The sequence below is a fragment of the Eschscholzia californica genome, unplaced genomic scaffold (genome assembly GCF_041429995.1).
Source record: "Eschscholzia californica isolate CP2 unplaced genomic scaffold, dmEscCali1.0.p SCAF_5, whole genome shotgun sequence".
Classification (NCBI taxonomy): Eukaryota; Viridiplantae; Streptophyta; class Magnoliopsida; order Ranunculales; family Papaveraceae; genus Eschscholzia; species Eschscholzia californica.
Genome location: NW_028238472.1, coordinates 39,161,932 through 39,183,347, shown reverse-complemented (window position 1 = coordinate 39,183,347; position 21,416 = coordinate 39,161,932). Strand labels below are relative to the sequence as shown.

The window sequence follows — 21,416 nt, the reverse complement described above, 5'->3', positions numbered from 1 at the left end:
TTCAGGTGAGATCGGACTCAAAGACGATAGTTTCGTACTTCAACTCTACTAATTCTCACCCTCCATGGCACTGTTGGAGAATATGGAGAAGTATTTCTCAACTCAAGGAGTCTTTTGAATACTTTAACATCGAACATACTTATAGAGAGGCGAATAGGGCGGCTGATTATCTAGCTAGTTGGCAGACTGATCTACCTTTGCTAGAAATTTCTTTATCGGAGTTTCCATCAGAACTAATGAATATCATTGAAGATGATAGATCGGGTAGATCATATTTAAGAAGTTAGAGTTTTTGTATTCTTTCTCTTTGTGTTTCGAGTCTGAGCTCCCTCTCAGTGTACCGTTTCAAAAAAAAAAAAAAACATTTTCTTATGTACCGGGAATTTTTTATGTACTGACCATTTGGTTATGTACTAGATACTTTTGTACTGAGAATTTTCTTGTGTACCAGGAATTGTTTTATGTACTAGCCATTTGGTTATGTACTAGCCATTTGGTTATGTACTGGACACTTTTATACTAGTTATTTTCTTATGTATCGGGAATTGTTTTACGTACTAGCCGCATTTGGCATATACTAGACACTTTTGTACTGAGAATTTTCTTGTGTACAGTGACTTTTCTTGTGTATCGGGGATTGTTTTATGTACTGAATACTTTTGTACTGAGAATTTTCTTATGTACCAGGAATTGTTTTATGTACTAGCCATTTGGTTATGAACTAGACAGTTTTGTACTGGAAATATTCTTGTGTACCGGCAATTGTTTTATGTACTAGTCAGTACTAGTCATTTGGTTATGTACTTGACACTTTTGTACTGGGAATTTTCTTGTGTACCGGAAATTGTTTTATACTAGCCATTTGGTTATGGACTAGACAGTTTTGTACTGAGAATTTTCTTGTGTACCGGGATTTGTTTTATGTTCTAGCCATTTAGTTATGTACTGGACACTTTTGTACTAGGAATTTTCTTGTGTATCGGGAATTGTTTTATGTACTAGCCATTTGGTTATATAATAGACACTTTTGTGCTGTGAATTTTCTTGTGTACCGGAAATTATTTTATGTACTACCTATTTGGTTATGTAATAGACACTTTTGACCTAGGAATTTTCTTGTGTACCGGGAATGGTTTTATGTACTGCCCATTTGGTTATGTACTGTATATTTTTCAATGTTGAATTTTCCTCATTTTGGTTGTATTTCATTGATTTGTTTCCATAAATTTTTTTGGTAGTTTGCAATTGATTTGATCCTCTCTGGCCATTTGGTTATGTACTAGACACTTTTGTACCGGAAATTGTTTTATGTGTTGGCCATTTGGTTATGTACTAGACACTTTTGTACTGGGAATTTTCTTGTGTACCGGGAATTATTCTATATACTAGCCATTTAGTTATGTACGAGACACTTGTGTACCCGAAATTGTTTTATGTACCAATCATTTAGTTGTGTACTAGATACTTTTTGTACTGGGAATTTTCTTATATACCGAGAATTGTTTTACGTACTGTACATTATGTTATGTACAATATATAATAAAATGTGGTATACGTTTCTTCTCTCAAATATTATTCTTTCTTTTCCAATTTGAAATTTCTCTCCGGATTTTTCCTACTTTAGCTCTATCTAAAAATTTATTCCTTTTTCATATTTCCTCTCCAAATTTTTCTCTTTCCATATTTTTCGTTTTATAAGCATATCTTCTCTCTCTAATATTAACTACTTTCCTTCTCTCAAACATTCTTGCCTTATATGTTGGAAGATTTTCCTAAAGATTTTTAATGAAGTTTCGGTAAACAAAAATCTAAAAACGCACGTAAATCTGGTTGTTATAATGTATCAAATTTAGACGCCACCAAAGACTTTTATGCGTTCTCTTTCTAAACTTTCCTTCCGTAGAACAGATCAAGATATTTTTTTCTCTATAAAAGTATTAGATACTTCCGATTTTCGTACTAGATTTTTCATTCAACAATCTTTCGGACTAGATTTTTCATTCAACAATATTCAAAGGAAACTTTCACGTTGCAACATTCACTGAATAAGAAAAAAGATAGAAATATAAGAAGAAAGAAACTAAAACATGTACAGTAGACTTCCACATAACAAGGAAACGTGGGAACTGATTGGGAACGATAAAATGTAGTGGGAACTGAGGAATGTACAATACATTTCCTCGAAAACTTAACATTTATCATCATCATCTTCAACAAAAAAACACAAATTTGTACGTAAAAAAACATTCTCAATATCATAATCAAATGTAACAGAAAAATTCAGAAAACTTCATTTACATATATGAAACAATTTTGATTCACACATGTAAAGAATTTCAATCCTACAAATGAATTAATAAGAATGAAATTAGGGTCTTGAATTTAGATCTAAACCTCTTTGGTCTTCACCCAAAAGAAAAATATCAGATCTAAACTTGGTAATGAATCTCCTCTAAAACTAATGAATTCCTCTCCATGATCATAATCTAAATTGGTTGGTGATCAATCTTTATAAAAAAATGAAACGAATCTCTCTTCAATGTAGCGCTGTTTCTGAATCCAAATCTGATATTTCTCCAAAACCCATGAATCTATGTTGAATAAAAAAGTTTTCTTCCCCATTAAACTTTCACTAAATCATCATTCTTCACCATATTCACTATATCACAATCATTGTTAAAGAAAAAAATTGGCACCAGAAAGATAAAGAAGAAGATCTTAACAAAAAATTTAGAGAGAGAAAGTAAGATTTCTGCAAAAAAATTACAGAGAGAGAAATAAGAAATTACTAATAAAGATGGTGATGAAAATATAGTGAGAGATATAAGAAATGAAATTTAAAATAAGAAAGAAAATATCTCCATAGATTTTCTTTTCAGAAAATCTCTCCATAGATTTTCTTTTCAGAAGAAAAAGGAAGGAAAATTGTATTATGTACGGTACAAGGGTATTCCAGGAAGGAAAAAAGAAAAAGAAAAAAGGAAGTTGACACTGACCGTCCTTTTTCTGGCTTGAGGACCTGCGGCTAATTGACATGCTGCAGTGGGTCTGGGTCTTATTGGGAGGACTTTTTTTGGTCCGGAAGCTAAAAAATCCTTTTTTTCTTTACTACCTGTTGCCATCAATGGGTTGTCAAACTGTTTTTTCCTTGTCACAAATTTGATGCCATTCATCAACAAGTTCTCTCACATAGTCACATTGATATCTTTAGGATCACATGTTTTCTAAGGGAACAACTCTATGGAAAATACCCCTTTACTGGTCCTGTTCAGTCTTTTTTTTATTCTTATAGATGTACCGTTACAGAGTAATATATATATATATATATATGATCCTTAAATCTAAAGTTGCGAAGATGAAAAATGAAATAAGTCATCATAAGAAGTGTTCAACCGATTTCGCCGATGATTTAACCAATTTTTGGGACATTTATAGTCCCAACTAGATGAAAGATAAACCACAAAAAGTATTGGGACATTCTTAGAAAGTGGTGCACACTACTCGCCATCGCCATAATCGGTAATCAGGTTGAGGGCTAATAGGTTGCGGGCTTTTTGTGGATTTCTATTGCAACAATAAAAAAAAAATTAATTTGAACATTCATCTATAACTTTTGTATGTATGCAATAAGATTATCCATTTAACAAATGTATTAGACAGATTTGCGGTTCAATAATCATGTTGTCAAAGAAAAACAAAAGAAATGAATACAAAAAAAAAGAGGATGATAGAAATAAGAGACTGCAGATCTACTTCCCCATTGCTCTGTCTGCTCTCCCCACTGTCTGCTCATCTCTAATCTCTTCCTTTCCCCCTCCTTTGCACATATCTCTAATTCTCGTTCACTCATTTCGAAAGGAATAACAACTGATGGTAATTAGGATGAAAGATTATATAAACCAACCGTCATTTCAAACCTACTTTAATCTAATGGATGTACATGAAACCTCATGGGTAGTTTCGGTTGGGCTTTAACTAATATTGGGCCAGGGACTCGGGTGAGACTTGCTGTATCTGCCTGTCTTCAAGCCCGGGTATGCCCAATCCGGGGTATCAGGCGCCGATAGACCACTTTTGTGATGGGCAGGCCTGCGCAGGCCACGGCTTGTGGGCCGCTTTCCCACCCCTACAGACTGCTAGACTCCATATACACATTTGCAATGGACAAAGGAGCATGGCTGAAGAGTAAGATAGACAAGAAGCTCAAAGTGTTTGTATTCCCACAACTTGTATAGATGAACCAGAAGAATACACAACAATGTTGAATAATTAAGGGTTAGAAAATAGAAAAGACGGATGAACATCCTCTGCTACTCCTGATACGATGTAATTTGAATAAGATTCAAGATCTTTAAGATGTTCCATAAACTTCAAGATCCAAAATAGAAGCTGCTTACAGCTTACTAACCTGTCAAAGATCTGCCATTTTATACAACTCCGTTACTGTCCTCTAAGGTTTCCTCATTTTGGACCTTGCAAACCTGAAAAGCCCAGTCAAGGATTTAAAACATGTGCATTCAAACAAAGGTATTTGAGCTCAAGGATATCTCGCAAGTTGCTTTTGAGCCTGCTCGGGCTCCGATTCGGCTTCGGGCTCAGGGTAGAATTTTGAGAACTCCAGGGAGTTCCCAACCCCACTACTTGGAATCAAACACATAATCGACTGAATATTTTTCGAAGACTAATTATAGAAAAGGATACTCTAAGTGCAAGCCACCGCGGTCAGAAGACGGCAACATGCTCCCTTGGAGATTCTTCATTGCTTCATTGGCATGTTCAACACTCTACAAACAAGAAAAGTTAGTGGTAATTGTAGGATCACTGAAATTTTTGTTTGTCAATTAGCCGTAGTCTCAAGTTTTGACGAGATAACATTCTAGTGTTAAACTTTTGTACCTCAAAATCAGCAAAAGCAACAGGCATTCCACGTTTTGCACGTATTTTGACTAGATGGAATCCGGTATATCTGTACAATTATAAAAATTAAGATATGCTACAATAGTGAGCAAAAAGGGGAATAGCGAAACCACTACATAATCAAGGTGTGTAAATAGTACAAAAGGACTATGTAACATGGACATGGTTACAAGTATATCAAACACCAGATCGAGGTACAAAATACGACGAGTTGAAGAAAAGCGCGTACTGGGATATTGTCTTGTAATTGGATTCTTTATTTTTAATTACAAATTTTATGTTTGAGTCGACCATTAATACATCATAGACAAAGATGTTCACTTAGAATGATATTTTATAGACTACTGGTATCTACATAATTGAGTGTGTGCAAGTCCACAAAAAATGTACAGGTAAAGGAATTGACAACTTGACATGGCAAAAAGTATTGGTTAAACAGAAATATTCACACACAAGAAATTAAAGAAACATAACCCAGAAACATAGGTTAGCAACTTACTGAGACAGAGCTTCCTTTAGTTCTTCTTCGGTGCAATTTGGACCCAGGTTTGCAATAAACAAAGTTGAACATGGTTGGAGTTCCCCTGCTAAGACATTTTCCTGTTCTCCAATAAATTTTTTGCTTAAGAAGTTACCATTACGAAGTTGGAGAGAGAACTATAAAAACTTAAAAAACATTTAAACATGGATCACAAAATCCCTCATATAACAAGAATCAATGATTAAACCTCGGTTGAGGTGCACGCCTTGAGGTGTTAGCCTGTTAGGTTGTTTTTCGCCTCAAGGCATGGACATCTGAAGACTCCAAGAATGCGTACCAATGTACCATTTAAGTTGTTTCATTTCCTTAGCTATTGGAATTTTCCCCCACCCTTCCAAAAGACATTTGATATCTTTTGTACTAACTCGAGATACTCACTTTGCTTCGAGTAATGTGTTCCATATTCTCCATGTGATATGACAATTTATAAAATAATACATTTTCAGAAAATATTTGTGTTTTTTGTAAGAGCACAATATGAATGTCGTAGAACCTACAAGCATACCATGTTTGGTTGAGAGGCTAAATGGATATCAAGGAATATCCAACATGTTCCAAACCCAAGCCAAACCGCAGTTACTTGCTTACCATAAATTACAACAATAATTATAATAATAATGATTTGTACTTACACCAGCTGGATCTCCAGTATTGTCAGGACGATTAGTTGTATCAGCACTGAACAATCAAAAAGATAAAGGTTAGAGTTATGCAGATGGTATATACCAAGATCTGCAAATTATCAGCGTCCTAATAAGATATTAAGTTGACCAAACGATTTAACAGTCTTAAGTGCTTAGAGTGCATTAAACCTCTGTGCAGTAGGTAAACCACTCCTGTTGCTGGAATCAGGATTATCAGTGCCGGATGGTTCATCAGATCCATCATCTCCTGAACGTGCAAAATGTGCGAAAAAATGTGCAAGTGAGTCATATAATCAAGTTCTTGTGGAAGTGTCTATCTCTATGTGAAATCTAAACTGAACATTCTCCGTTTAAAGACATGTAGGTTGTATAAACTATAAAGGTAAAAACAAAAAAACCACAACCACCACAATGAAACACTACCCACAGACCCATAATCTATAATAAATAAAAAGCTAATAAACATATGAGATTGCTTTTCATTACCGTCAATACTTGAAGTTTCTTGCCCATCTCTTGAAACTTTCGTTCTTTTGTCAATAACAAAATAGGCTTCAGTTCCTGCAAGAAAGAGCTTCATTTTGACTACTTTTAAAGATGTTAATATGTTGTAAGCCGAACATAAGCTTTCTTAACATATGACTTCTAAAACTAACTTCTGTAATGCATATTTTTGTCGATAAGAATTTTGCATATTTGATTTAGATGGAGAAATGGTACAAAAAAAGAAAGAAATCGTTGAAGAGTTCAGAAATAAGATTGAGATGCATCACAGTACCACGTAAACGTTTTGGGCGTGAATTTGTCCTAGCCAGCTCAATATGTAGGGTAGCTCCTGTCTCAGGGTCAAAGGTTGTGCCCTAAAAGTTTCATATAAAGGACGAAAATTAGGATAAAATAGCAAACTATAAATGAATTAGACTGCTTTCATGATCATTAGATACAAATATACAAATCACACTGATGATAATATCTTTATCAACTTTTGTTATTGTATTTGGGAAAAGATGCAAAGGAGAGCATGATGGGAAAAAGTCTTACGTTTAATGAAATTAGAGCTGACATTGCCGCATGATGGTTAAAAAAGGTAGCAAATGCTACAACCTGCAAAAATAACATCACAAATAAAAGCAAATAAGTAAGGAAGCAATATTTTCTTGCCGAAATAAATAAAAGAAAAGGAATGCTTTTGGATAAACAAAATTTACAATATAAAGCAAAATTGAAGACATCAAAGCCATGACTCCTTCAATTAATTCTTTTGAAATTCTAAATGAAAGACTAAAACACAGATCTGTACAAATTCTAGGCTTCTTAAAATCTTGAGTCGAGCTTCGCCGAGGCCGGTGACCATGCGTACCAGCCTCACCCCCAGAAAACAGATTACGTTGTAATAATCAATCCCATCTACGTACGGAATTGGTGTACTTTTTCCTGGCACACCCCTGGTCCCTACTCCAATGGTAGATTTCGATTTTACTGCTTATAATGTCGTCTGACACCGTTTTTCCTTGAAAATCACGTAATTTCTATTTTCCAGTGTGCATCAAATGTTTTCCACGACAAATAATTGGTCAATAGCATGCTCCAAGTTTCTCTGAGTACACCAGCAGCACGTAAACTAGTTCAAGACATAATCACAGACCCTTCCAGACACACAACAGTGAATTATAAGATGGTCGACTTACTCCAAGCTTTCCTTGCACATGCAGCACATATTGGCCCAAACAATTCCCCTTCCACTTATTACGAAAACTTCATTTTATATGAAACGCCAATTGAGCGGACCACTAACATTTGCGGTGAGTACTAAATAGTATGGGTCTTGGGGTCCGTCATATTGGCAGCAGCACAACACATTAATGGTTCAAAAAACTTGGTAAGTTCTACAATCTTAACTTATTTAATGTATTTACTTTTCCATGATCTTAAGAGAAGTGATGCAGGACAAGAAAGGAAAAGGGAATTGAAGAAGAAAATAACTTGATTATAAGATAAATAACCACTAGCATCGTACTAGTAAGAGCTAGGAATCACTCCAAGAGCCCTTAGGCATCACAGCTAGGGATATATTTGCATCACACAAATACAGATAGCTTGAATAGCTGCTGAAAAAAACTGTCTCCCCCAAACAGCAGGAATGATCTGGCCCATAACATCCCATACTACCTTTACTTCTGACTTCTAAACTTCTAGACTTTGAAACTTCTAAACTGCTAGGGCACTAAAAAGACATCGTAAAAGACATTAAACACATTCAATACACTTGACCATCAGAATTAATACTTAGAAACTAGTAGCATTTATACAAAGGCCCATGTGGATCAGGCCCACATCATTCATGGTTCTAAGTGGGTCATTCATGTAAGACATCCAAATCAGAATTTGGGCCTTGGAATCTTTTTTTTTTTTGACGCCTCCTATATGCATTTAACAGTTTCTCCCATTCATTTCTATCAATTCTCTTGGGATTGAGAAAACTCGACCCGGGCGTTAAATGCATAAGGTCTTGGTCAAGTATCGAACTCATCATCTCTAATCCATGTATAATCTGTAAGTGCACGTCAACCTCCATTTAATCCAATATCTTTGATGGCGACCCCTGTCGATAGAAACACTTTGATGCTCAACAATGTCTTCAGTCTCTTCTTTTTCCCCTTTTAGAGATGTGTTAATGAGTCTAACAACAGATAAATGAGAACTACTTTCTTCATTATCTTCTACGTCAGAGTCATAGACTCCATAATCAAATAAATACCGATTTTCTTGAGCTTTCTCTTCATTATTTTCAGCTTGCTTATCTCTTCTCGCAGGTTCAGAACATTTAGCAAGATGGTGTGTTCGAGTTTTCCATCTCAGCTAGTCTAGTTTGTATGTGATTGAGTTGTTCTATAATTCCGAAAATGATATGGCCACGTTCATTGTCAGTTAATCTTCTTCTAAAACTTATTCTGGATCTAGCTGTCATTACGTAACCTCGCCTGAGACCAAACTGATTCAGGACAAGAAAGGAAAAGGGAATTGGAGAAGAAAATAACTTGATTAAAAGATAAATAACCACTAGTATCACACTAGTAAAGCTAGGAATCACTCCTAGAGCCTTTAAGCATCACACCTAGGGAAATATTTGCATCAGACAAATATAGATAGCTCGAATAGCTGCTGGAAAAAGCTATGTCTCCCCCACACAATACGAATACAACCCTTATATAGGCGTAAAACTGACCCATAACACCCCATACTCCCTTTACTTCTCGACTTTTAACTTCTAAACTGCTAGGACACAAAACAAACATCATAAAAAACATAAAACGCATTACAGACATTAAAGACACTTGACCATCCTAATTACTACTTTGAAACTAGTAGAGTTTCCACAAAGACCCATGTGGGACAGGCCCACATTATTCAAGGTTCTAAGAGGGCCATTCAACATGCCAAATCAGAATTTGGGGATTGAAATATTTCTTTTGACGTCTCCCATATGCCTTTAAAAGTTGTTGGCATTCATCTCTATCAAGAAACATTCCTTTTTAGTGAGATACGATGTGCTCAAACCTAGCAGCAAAATTTACTTTAAAACTTCCTATAGTGCCTAAAAATTGCAAAAAATGCCCTCAACAACTAGGATAGGAACTAGAAGTTACATGAAAAGACTCCACGATAACATACTAGGGTTTTTGTAGTGATCAATCACAATCCCGGAGACTCCTAACGACAATTCATCAGAAATTTACGAAGACAACTTTTAAGGGTCAATAGTATTTTAGGATTTGGGTGGGGGTTGGTATATTGAAATATTGAATCATACTCGATTATGTCACCTCTCTTACTAATTCTTCCAATCCAACCATCCTTTCCTTGGGGATAAAATTTGTACAAACTTATATTAGCGTTTTAGTTCTTTTAGAATGAATGGTTGTGTTCTAATACTAATTTTACCGCTTCCCTAGTATCGTAGCCTGATTAGTTAGTTCACACACCCGATCACCCAACTACAATTTATAACTATGTTAGACAAGGGGGCTATCATCGAGACCAAATTCATTACATACTTCAAAATATTCAAAGGCAGATAGTATGCCCCTAGCAGGCTATGGAATCATAACTCAGGCATGTCCAAAAAAAAAAAAAATCGAACAGATCGAATAACGATCATAAGTCACATAACAACAGCTAGTTTCTCTGATTCAATCACTAAACTAACCAAATTTCCAAGAAACATAGATTCCAATCAATGCCATGAATTAAAGATTATTACAACAAGAAAATAATAGTTCCTTTTATCATGAGTTAAACAAGAATCCAATATACTTATTTAGTATCTTCAGAATTAATATGGTATACCTATATGATACTGATTGAAAAACACACAGAACAACAAAACCCTAGAAAAAAGAAAGAAAGAAGCAAACCATGATTTAAAAGAATGAATCAAATTCAAAAACAAAATGAAGTCTTGAATCAAATAAGAAACCTGATTTCCGCGGCCGGTGTACTTAAGCTGACAAAAATCAAAACCCTGACGTCTAGAAAAGAGGTTATGAATTTCCCTTGGTTTGACATCATCAGGAAGGCCAGAAACAAAGATAGTATTGATATTAGTCTTGTCGTTGTCATACCCATAATTCTGATGTTGATGAAGATGACTGGGATCGTAAGGTTGGTGGTGATGATGATGATGAATGGGTGCAGGGGGGATTACTGAATCAGCCATGGGTGGTGGAGGATAAGAGGGAAATGAGGAGTGAGGTTGAGGAGGAGGTGGATGAAGGGGGTGGTTTTGGTAGTTAGGTCGGATTAAGGGATTGATGTCGTGATGATGAATAGGAGGAGGAGGAGGAGGAGGTGGAGTAAGAGCTGCCATTGGCATGGGGTGAGCATTGTTGGTCTCCATATATCTGAGATTGCTCAGAGAAACCTAGAGACAAGTTAAACGTTTCTCTTCACTGGGGCGTCCAACTCGATGGCACTCATACAGTGTTGCTTACCAGGGCGGCCCGGGCTGGTCGACCTCGATGGCGGTATGGCACTCAGATAGTGTAGCTTATCAGTCCCGCCTAGGGGTGGGATTTTAGCCCGGAACCGCCCACGACCCTCCAAGTCCGAAGGGTCGCCGATGCCCGAATTGATCCGTACCCGCCCGACTAAAAGAGCTTAAGCGGACGGACGCGAGCATAGGTCCTTACTCGGTGATCGAACCGAGTCTGTCCGACCGAACCCGTCCATACCCGTCCGTTTATCCTACCCGTTATACTAGCTCGCCTATATGATTGATTTTAAGTCTTTAGATTTGTAGGGTTAGCTACAACCGTTAGATTTCAAGAGTAAAAATATATAACCTTAGAAATCATTTTTCTTAGGGGGGGGTAGTGGAGCGGGACTTTCACAGACTTTCATAGACAAAATGTCCCGTAGACATTTCAAGACATTTCGGATGAGTTATTATAGACAACATGTGTTCATAGACATTTTCAAGACATTGAGAGTTTGTAGACAAAATGTCTTTATAGACATTTCAAGACATTTGATCCATAGACAAAATGTCCTGGGGACATTTTAAGATCTTGAGTCCATTGACAAAAATATATTTTTCGACTTTTGTAGACATCTGTGAATATTTGTGGACATTGATGGACATTTGGTAGACATTTATTATTTTAATATTATTATTATTATTTAATCACATGAAATAATATATTAATACTAACATTTCAAAAATATATTTTTCGACTTTCGTAAACATCTGTGAATATTTGTGGACATTGATGGACATTTGGTAGATATTTATTATTTTAATATTATTATTATTTTTTAATTACATGAAATAATATATTTATACTAACATTTCAAAAATATATTTTTCGACTTTTGTAGACATCTGTAAATATTGTGGACATTGATGGACATTTGGTAGACATTTACTATTTTAATATTATTATTATTGTTTAATCACATGAAATAATATGTTTATTTCAAAAATATATTTTTCGACTTTCGTAAACATCTGTGAATATTTGTGGGCATTGATGGACATTTGGTAGATATTTATTATTTTAATATTATTATTATTTTTTAATTACATGAAATAATATATTTATACTAACATTTCAAAAATATATTTTTCGACTTTCGTAGACATCTGTAAATATTGTGGACATTGATGGACATTTGGTAGACATTTACTATTTTAATATTATTATTATTGTTTAATCACATGAAATAATATGTTTATTTCAAAAATATATTTTTCGACTTTCGTAGACATCTGTGAATATTTGTGGACATTGATGGACATTTGGTAGACATTTATTATTTTAATATTATTATTATTGTTTAATCACATGAAATAATATATTTATACTAACATTTCAAAAATATATTTTTCGACTTTCGTAAACATCTGTGAATATTTGTGGACATTGATGGACATTTGGTAGACATTTATTATTTTAATATTATTATTGTTGTTTGATCACATGATGGACTTCAAATGTCTCTTGTTTTTTGAAAGACATTTTGGCTTCCAAATTTGTCCCAAATCCTTCACAAATTCATCAAACTATGAAGTCCACCAAAGTCTGGGACATATTTTGTCTACAATCGAATGCCTCGGACTTTCATAGACTCTCAAATGTCTGGATTTGAATGCCTCAGACTTTCGTGGACTCTCAAATGTCTGGATTCGAATGCCTCAGACTTTCGTGGACTCTCAAATGTCTGGATTTGAATGCCTCAGACTTTCGCGGACTCTCAAGAGTCCGCGAAAGTCTTGCTCCACTACCCCCCCCCCCTTAATCTTGTCATCGCCTCTCTACTTCTCTAGTCTCTCTCTCCTCCAAAATCTCAATATCTCATAAGTAACTCTAGAATTCACAATACACCGATCGTAATCCATGAGAAGAAGAATGAAACCGATTGTAATCCATGAGAGATCTCAATGATTATTTTTTAATTTTATATTTATTTACTTTTTGGAATTGTAAAGTGGGAGTTTAGAAAGTTGTATTTAGCTACTAAATAGTTTTAATTTCGAATAAAAATTTCTTTATTTGTTCATTAGTGACCGGTGCCCGACCGACCGATACCCGATTTGTCTGACTATCAAAACGGTCATGGACGGACACTTTGTTGGAGAAAAATTCGAAATGTCCTCCCATTTTGTCCGGATGTCGAGTGGAGACTTAAGACTTGTATCCGTTCCGCACAGACCGGTTGAGTTAGTGTCTGTTTCCCGCCCGTCTGAACCAATTCCCGCCCCTCGTTTTAGGGTGGTCCCGACCCGACCACATTCAGATACTGTTGATTATCAGTCCTGGAACCTGTTTTAGGGCGGCTCAACTCGTATAATAGTCGGGTTGGGGCCAAGCCAACCGGTTAGTCCCCCTAGTCGTCTATTTTTTTTTTCTTTTCTCAGACATTTATAAGTATCTATATTTTTTTGTTTTTCATGGACATAGATGATTTACGCACTTATAAATATTTCATGTCTCTTTGTTTTTCCCAGAAACTGATGATTTACGCACAAGTATTCAGGTCTATTTGTTTTTCACGGACCGATCAGATAAGCATCATTATAAGTATTCATGTCTTTTTCTATTTTACTCAATTTGAATGAGATGTTTTTGACGAGTTTTAGTGGTTTCTGGAAACAAACTTTTCTTGTGAATAATTGTACTCTTTTCAGGAACACACTTTTTGATCATATTTATTACTATCACAAAATTGAGAGAAGAAATTTAAAGTTTTAAAGAAGAAATTAAAAATTCCTAATTTTTCTGTTTTAAAATGTTACTGACTGACTACCCAATGCCCCGACTCGAATAGGTCAGGCCTGATCTGGGGCCAGTCTGAGATTTAAGGTTGAACGCGTCCCTAAACCAGATTAGATATATATGGGAATGCGGGTAACGAGCCACACGTTTAGGTGAAAGCGAAGTTAGTGTTAGAGGCACAATAGTCATATTTTCCACTTCTATTTGATTCGATCTGATTGCACCAAAAAAAAGGGGCCATGGGTTGGAAGACCAAAAGTTTGAGAAAATTCGGTTCAAGATCCACCCATAAAGATCTATAGGTTTTTAAATCTTTGTCTAAAATGTCCAAAATACACTCAGTCAACAGATTTGATAGATCTCGTAGTCTATTGATTTAGGTTCTTAGCATCTGAAAAATGAGGTTACGAACTATGCATAAATGACTTTGTATGAATCTTAGATGTAATGCATTTCTAATTCAATGTTTGTACGTATATTGTATCTGGTAGTTTGTACAATGCGTTTTTAAGTGTGTAATTGTATCTGGTATATTGTATGAAGTTTAAAGAACATACATTGTATGTAATGTAGGGTACAACTTATACAATGCAACAATAATGGTTAAAAAATAAAAGAAGCTTGAGAAACATACATTGTATTATTGATCATTAGAAATTCTGAAAAATGTATAAACTTTATATCATTAGACAATTGGACTGTACATCCTGAAAAATGTAGAAACTATGTGAATGATATACAATAATTCTGAAAAATGCATGGAGAATTATAAGTAATGCTTGAAACACATGGTAAGTAATGTAAGGTACAACTTATAGAATGTAACAGTAATGGTTAAATTATAAAATACAAATGAAATAAACATTGTATGTAATGTATGGTACAACTAATACAATGCGACAATAATGGTTAAAATATAATAGATGCTTGAAGAGAATACATTTTATTATCATTCCTTAGACATTCTCAAAAATGTACATGTTGTAAATCATTAGACAATTAGAACATACATTTTGAAAAATGTACAAATTATTTGAATAATGTACCATAATTCTGAAAAATGTATGTAGAATTATATATATAGAGGGGTAAAGTTGGAAGAAGCATTTTTTTCTTAAAGATGGGATTTGATGCATTGGGATCCGTTTTTGGACTACATGCAGGTTTAAAATTCGTTTTTAGACTTTTAATTCATTTTGGGAGATGGGTGGACTATTAGTACTATTAAGGCCTTGTTTTTGGACCTCTGACCCATTTTTCTTTTCAAATCATACAAAAGAAAATGAATGGCTGCCGGGAGGGAATTTTTCTATGGTATTACTTATCTCTCTACATATATAGCAATGCCTATTGTTATTTTGTTATATTCCTATGTCTTAAATCCTAATTAATTTCCATCTTTATTTCTCAATGCTCATAACCAAATATTTATCAAGAAGATTTTTTATCTTTAGTGGTTGTTTATAAATCCGACCTCTCCTAACTAGCAGTACGGGCATGTGGCTAGTTTCGGGTCCCCACTGTTTATTATTGTCTTTAACCTTTTTCTTATCGTGATTTTTTTTTAATTTCATTTTATTTATTTACTTGTTTAAAATCTTTTTAAAATTTCCTTCCTTGAAAATCAAATCAAACTTTAAATTGGACATACAATTTATAGTTGAAATATGAAATTAACATTCCACACACTTACATCACACACGTATGAAACAAATTAAATCTGGATTGAGATGCCCTCGTTTGGGAGAATATTTTGGAATTGAAAATTCAGGAGGCTCCCAAAAATTTAGATGCTACTAAAATGAGATGTGAGCCTCTATTGGGTTTGCTCTAAAGTAAATCGATTGAGAGAGATGGTGTAGGTGCTCATCGACAAGATTTTGGGAAGAAGATGGTCTGCATGTACACGTAGTGTGTGTGTTGTAAACATGATCTTTCATGTTGTGCCTTTAGCCGAGTTGGCCAGTCAATCTTAATTTCCGGTGTACCTCTTGCACTTTCCATATTGCAAATGGTTAGTTGTTCACTAGCTCACATACCTCTTAAGGTCTTCAGGTTTTTGGTTTGAGTCGTGCTTGTCAAGCAAAATATTGGTCAACCTTGACTATATATTTAAGAAGTTTAGAGATAGACTTGGACGACATATGCCAAATTCCACACAATTTACGAACGAACCTTTAGTAAGGCCAACAAAGGAATGGACCTGAAAGAGCTCTGCTACCTAATTCCTGGAAAAGGATGTCGTTACAAGTCTCTTAGGCACCTAGAATTCTGTCATTATTTAAAGACAAGCAGAAGGAAAGATTGGAGTAAGCTCGACCACATGAGCCCTGGAATGGAAAATCTGCACAAATGAGCTCGACACCTTGAGCTATGCTATACTTGAAAAAACGACGATTGCACGAAAGGACAGATAACACCAAATATTCATCTTCCAAATCAGAAGCTATGATCATACAATCATGATCAGAAAGACTCCATCAATGAGCCTGCCAAGTGATTGACTACCATCATGTAAACCTATATAAGCGAACAAATTTGCTATGGAAATGGATGTTTTACTTTTGAGATTTCAAAACTCTTAACCTATCCAATGAACTGATTTTAGTGTCGGAGTGTCTTTGTTGATACCCCATCAACAACACGAATGAGGTAATTGTATTGAAGGTAACAATGACAACTTATCCTCACAATTTATCATAAGAAATTAAAGACACTAGATAATAAAGTAAGAGTATTGTCATATATAGGACTTTAGAACCCCTTAGGGTGAACTTGAAGGGTTTTTATATGACCTTTAAATTTGAAATTATCAATTAAAGCATCTCCAATGCAAGACTCAGTGTGAGAAACTCCTAGTGCCGTCTAAAAATTTTAAAATTAAAAAAATCTCTTCTAAAACGCAATTTAGAACTTAAAGTGATGTGGCGATATTTAATTTTAAGATGTCCCAAAAGAAATTCACTGTTCGAGGTTCTTCTAGAGGATGTCAATTGTCCATGTCGACATTTTCTACATGAAAAAGAAAACTACCCATCTAGGAAGCCGCACATAAATAATTTTTAACTTTTTAGAGAATTACATGGAGATGGCTTTTGAATAGAAGATCTCAATAGTGATATCTAGGAAAAAATCTCAATTGAGGTCCGACACACAGGAGAATTGGAATATTATTAATTGAAGATGCTCTCATGGCAATGTACGTACTTATCCAGTCCTGAATTTCTATTATCATATCTTCATAATGGAATCAGTACCATTTATAATGTGATGTCTCTTAATGTATTGGCCCCTTAGTTCTTTTAGAATGAGCACCCATACATGAGCATTGAAAGATCAAAATTACAACAAAAATATTAAATCAACATTTTAAATAAATGGTATATTAAAAATTATGGAAAAACTTATTTTAACCGATTGAACCAACAATCAACTCGAATAAGAGAATCATAAGCGTGTAATGTGACGGTGGAACAGAGACACAAGTTGAATTCGCTTTCCTAAAGAATGAGAACATGATGCTTAGCAGTGTTGGACGTAATATCCTACCATTCAACTGTTTTTAACACGAACAAAAGAAGCAATCCTCAATTAGAACTTGACACATTGGATGAATAGAGATTTTTTTGAGTTTTGCGTTGGAAATGCTCAGATACCCGAGTTGAAGTTTACAATAAGTTCTCCTTGTGGATAGCGAAATACCCTAACAGCAAATGACTTGTGACCCCCTAATCATATCCCAATTCCATCACAGTCCATTGCTTCTCACTAGACAATTTGCAAAGAATGGAAAGTGACCCTCTCTCTCTCCCTTCAATAGAGTAAACAACAAACAACCAGCAACACTTTCACATTTCTCAAATTTACCACCAATCAATTCATCATCAAAATCACAAACCCCTCAAACCTTAGATCCCCAATTCTCTCTCTAAATTCCCACCCCTTCTCTCTCTAAAATCCACCCACCCTCTCAATAGTTCATCAAAAGATGGGAGTAAGCAACAACTTAACATCACTCCTCAACTTCATAGCCTTACTTTGTTCAATTCCAATAATTGGTTCTGGAATTTGGCTAGCCTCAAAACCAGACAACCAATGTATTCATCTTTTCCGATGGCCAATTGTTTTCATAGGAATTCTAATTCTTCTTGTTTCTTTAGTTGGATTTGTTGGTTCATACTGGAACCGACCAGGTCTTCTAGCAATTTATCTTTTCTGCATGGCTGTATTAATTACAATCCTGCTCTTTGTTCTGGTTTTCTCATTCATTGTTACAAAACCAGATGGACATAATTATCAAATTACAGGAAGAGGGTATAAAGAATATAGACTTGATGCTAGGTTTTCGAATTGGCTTCGAAAATATGTGAATAATGAAGGACATTGGAAGAAAATTAAGACTTGTCTTGCTTCTACTGATTTTTGTGCTAAGATGAGTCTAAATTATATCACTCCTGATCAGTTTTTCTTGGCTCGTATTTCTCCTATTCAGGTTTGTTGTAACTTTTAACTATTTACTTTACTTTCTAAATCTTGTCCATCCACTTAAACTATTAGAATTCAGATTAAAATGAAACAAAATATCATCGTTGCCAGTCTTTTTACGATTTGGATTTATCTCAATTACTGAAAATGTTAAAATAAGAGAACTTTCTTTTAAACAGAAAAAGAAATTCTTATGTACAAAAATCATTCAAAAGTGTGAGTTCTTTTATTCCTTTTTGTTCTTTCTCTACTTTTAAAATTTGACTAAGCACTGTCATGGGTCAATGAGTTAGGTCCACTTGTTTGTGTTTAGTTTGTTTCTTTAGATTTTTCAATCTTTGCCATGGACTAGACTGAAAATTAGAATGATGAAAAAGTAGAGGACAAGCCATTCATCTTGTGGATAGATGGGGTAATTCTTTTCTACTATGTTGGATCTTAGTAGAACTTTCCATCCATAGTTTCTCAATGTAATCTAATTTTACGAATTCTAAGGGAAAAAGAGCACCACATGGATAGGGAGGATTCAAGATTTTAGAAAGTAAATGCCCTAATTTAGTTTTAATTCACATTAAATATTGAATAATGTTAGGGAATGAGTAAAATTAGGCAGATTTTGTATAGAAATCCGATGTGGCTTGTTGTGATTTGGAATTCAGTAAATCTCAATCATCAAAAATACAAATCACAACAAATCACATAAAATTTCGATCTATAATCTGTCTGATTTTTCTTGTGCTCCAGACATTTTTCTTAAATGTTACTAGTGAACTCCCTCAACACCAGGACACTGGAACCCGCTTATAAAATTCACATAACCATAATACTCCTCCATGTGACATTTGGTTAAATTTTTAATAATATAAAAACAGTGACGCGGCAAAGTCCACTAAGTCATTATAATATCATTAAAAAATGGAAATGAATTTTGAATCATACATTTCAGGCAAAGATATGTTACCCATGCTTAAAAAGGTTTTAATATAATAAGTTGGAAAAAATGTCTCTATCAAAATTGCCCATGCTTAATAATCTAAGTTTCCATCAATTTGTTTCAAGTTCTTTAACATATATATACTTTTTGAAAGAGGTACGCGAGTTGAACGGAGTCACGCTTGACTAATACAATCAATTCTATGCGAGTATCGGAGGTAATTCATGTCGTAGATGATCTCTGATTTTAGATAGCCGATGAATATTCCAACTACTCCATAAAAGAAAAAAAGATATAGATAATAAGAACATGTATAAAAAAATAGAAATAAGACAAAAAAAAAGGAGTAGAAGGAGGCTAAAAGGACACTAGAGAATGGGTCTCAATTATAGGACCCATTATTAAGTTAAAAGAATGTAAAACAAAACTATACCAATAATGCTTGCCAACTTGCATTATATATTTGTTCAACAAAAAAAAAAAAACTTGCATTATATATATTTTTTTGTTGAAATGCATTATATATATTTCAACAAAAAAAACTTGCATTATATATATTATATAATTATTATTGCCTTCAATAATAATTTTTTGTGTTTTTTTTTCAAACAAAATGGGTAATCAGGCAGGATGTTGTAAGCCACCATCAATTTGCGGGTATGGATATGTAAATCCAACTTTATGGGTCAACCCGACAAACCCAACATCAGATTTAGATTGCTATAAATGGAGTAATGACCAGTCAGAATTGTGTTATGGTTGTAATTCTTGCAAGGCTGGGATTTTGGGGAACTTGAGGATGGAGTGGAGGAAAGTCAATGTAATTTTACTTGTTTGTTTGGTTGTATTAATATGGATTTATGTAATTGGATGTTGTGCTTTTAAGAATGCACAAACTGAAGACCTATTCAACAGATATAAACAGGGTTGGGTTTAATGTAATTAATACATACTTTGTTGATTAATTACCATCTTTATAACATGTTTTTTTAGCTTATTGATCATTTTTTATAGCCATAATGTTTTTTTTGTTGAAAGAGTTCATTACATTAAAACTTTAAAGTGTTATTACAATACAAGTCTACTAAAAGATAAGGAACACTTTTCCATGTATTGGATCTGTTCTTCTTTCGAGCCCATTTCGCTAACTTGTCCGCTGGTGAATTTAGCTCTCTTTTTGTATGCTTGAATTGGACGCTATCAAGTCTGCTTGTAATTTCTCAGATGCTTCGGATGTGTATCAAGGATTGTCATTGAACTGAATGTCTTTTGTTTTGAATATGCTTGATGATGTTAACATTGTCACTTTCTATGATTATAGTCCTATAATTATGTTCATCTACCCACGAGAGGCCTTTGAGAATGGCCATTGCTTCGCTTTCTTCACTATTTCGTGCCTTGGTGGAAAAGACTTGTGCTTCTAGGAATTTAGATTCTGCATTATGTACAATTAGACTTAAAGCAGAAGTAGATTCAACCGAGGTAAAAGACGCATCTACATTAATTTTGAGGTAAGGTTCCACCGGCAGTTGTCATTTGTCCTTTGTGATTTGTTTGTTTTTCACTTTCTGTTTACTATTTTTCGGAAAGGCGTGAATCATATCCATCACAGTGCTGACTTTATTAATGGAATGACAGTGATCACATCTCGTTCTCCAGATGTTCCATAATATGGTAGCATAGTGAATGTCATTAGTAGAGTAACAATGTTGTGTGGGGTCTTGCCCATGAAAAAATCCATTCCTCTAAAGAGGTGATGTTCTCCGAGATAATATTGATGTAAAACCGCACGTTTTTCGCAATAGGGCAGTGTAACAGTGCATGTTCGATGGATTCTATGTTGTTACAATTCGGACAAATGATGTTATTATCAATATACCTACCAATTCGGTCTCTCACCGGTAGAGCTTTAGTGCAGATCTTCCATATGAATAGTTGAATTCTGGGGACGGTAGGGAGGGGCCAGATAAAATTCTAGTTAGGCTGAGCTGGGTCTGGAGTAAAGTTGTTCATGCAGAGATGTTGATACATCGAGTTAACCGTAAACTCGCCCGTATCAGTGAGATTCCACTTAAGTTGATCCTTGCCTTCGTTGGTTAGCGGAATAGCTTTGATAAGGT

The 21,416-nt window shown here is 34.7% G+C and overlaps 2 protein-coding genes across 4 annotated transcripts; one reads left to right on the top strand and one right to left on the bottom strand.

The window, feature by feature from the left end:
• Positions 1 to 4,209: 4,209 nt before the first annotated feature.
• Positions 4,210 to 11,113, bottom strand: LOC147539105 (RNA-binding (RRM/RBD/RNP motifs) family protein). 3 transcript variants are annotated; one of them, XM_086642034.1, is made up of 11 exons: positions 10,580 to 11,100; positions 7,144 to 7,206; positions 6,881 to 6,962; positions 6,589 to 6,663; positions 6,271 to 6,349; positions 6,091 to 6,136; positions 5,417 to 5,517; positions 4,897 to 4,966; positions 4,702 to 4,784; positions 4,409 to 4,481; positions 4,210 to 4,316 (listed from the first exon to the last, which is right to left on the bottom strand). In XM_086642034.1, exons 1-10 carry the CDS (start codon positions 10,997 to 10,999, stop codon positions 4,451 to 4,453), a joined length of 1,050 nt encoding a protein of 349 aa, XP_086498160.1. In that variant the 5' UTR covers positions 11,000 to 11,100; the 3' UTR covers positions 4,210 to 4,316; positions 4,409 to 4,450. The 3 variants fall into 3 exon arrangements, with proteins under 3 accessions (XP_086498160.1, XP_086498159.1, XP_086498161.1); XM_086642033.1 differs by having other exon boundaries at positions 4,210 to 4,481; positions 10,580 to 11,113; XM_086642035.1 differs by lacking the exon at positions 10,580 to 11,100 and adding an exon at positions 10,326 to 10,490 and having other exon boundaries at positions 4,210 to 4,481; positions 7,144 to 8,267.
• Positions 11,114 to 17,353: 6,240 nt separating this feature from the next.
• On the top strand, positions 17,354 to 20,293 carry LOC147539104 (tetraspanin-2-like). The gene is made up of 2 exons (XM_086644538.1): positions 17,354 to 18,369; positions 19,922 to 20,293. Exons 1-2 carry the CDS (start codon positions 17,866 to 17,868, stop codon positions 20,231 to 20,233), a joined length of 816 nt encoding a protein of 271 aa, XP_086500664.1. The 5' UTR covers positions 17,354 to 17,865; the 3' UTR covers positions 20,234 to 20,293.
• The last annotated feature ends 1,123 nt before the right edge of the window (positions 20,294 to 21,416 follow it).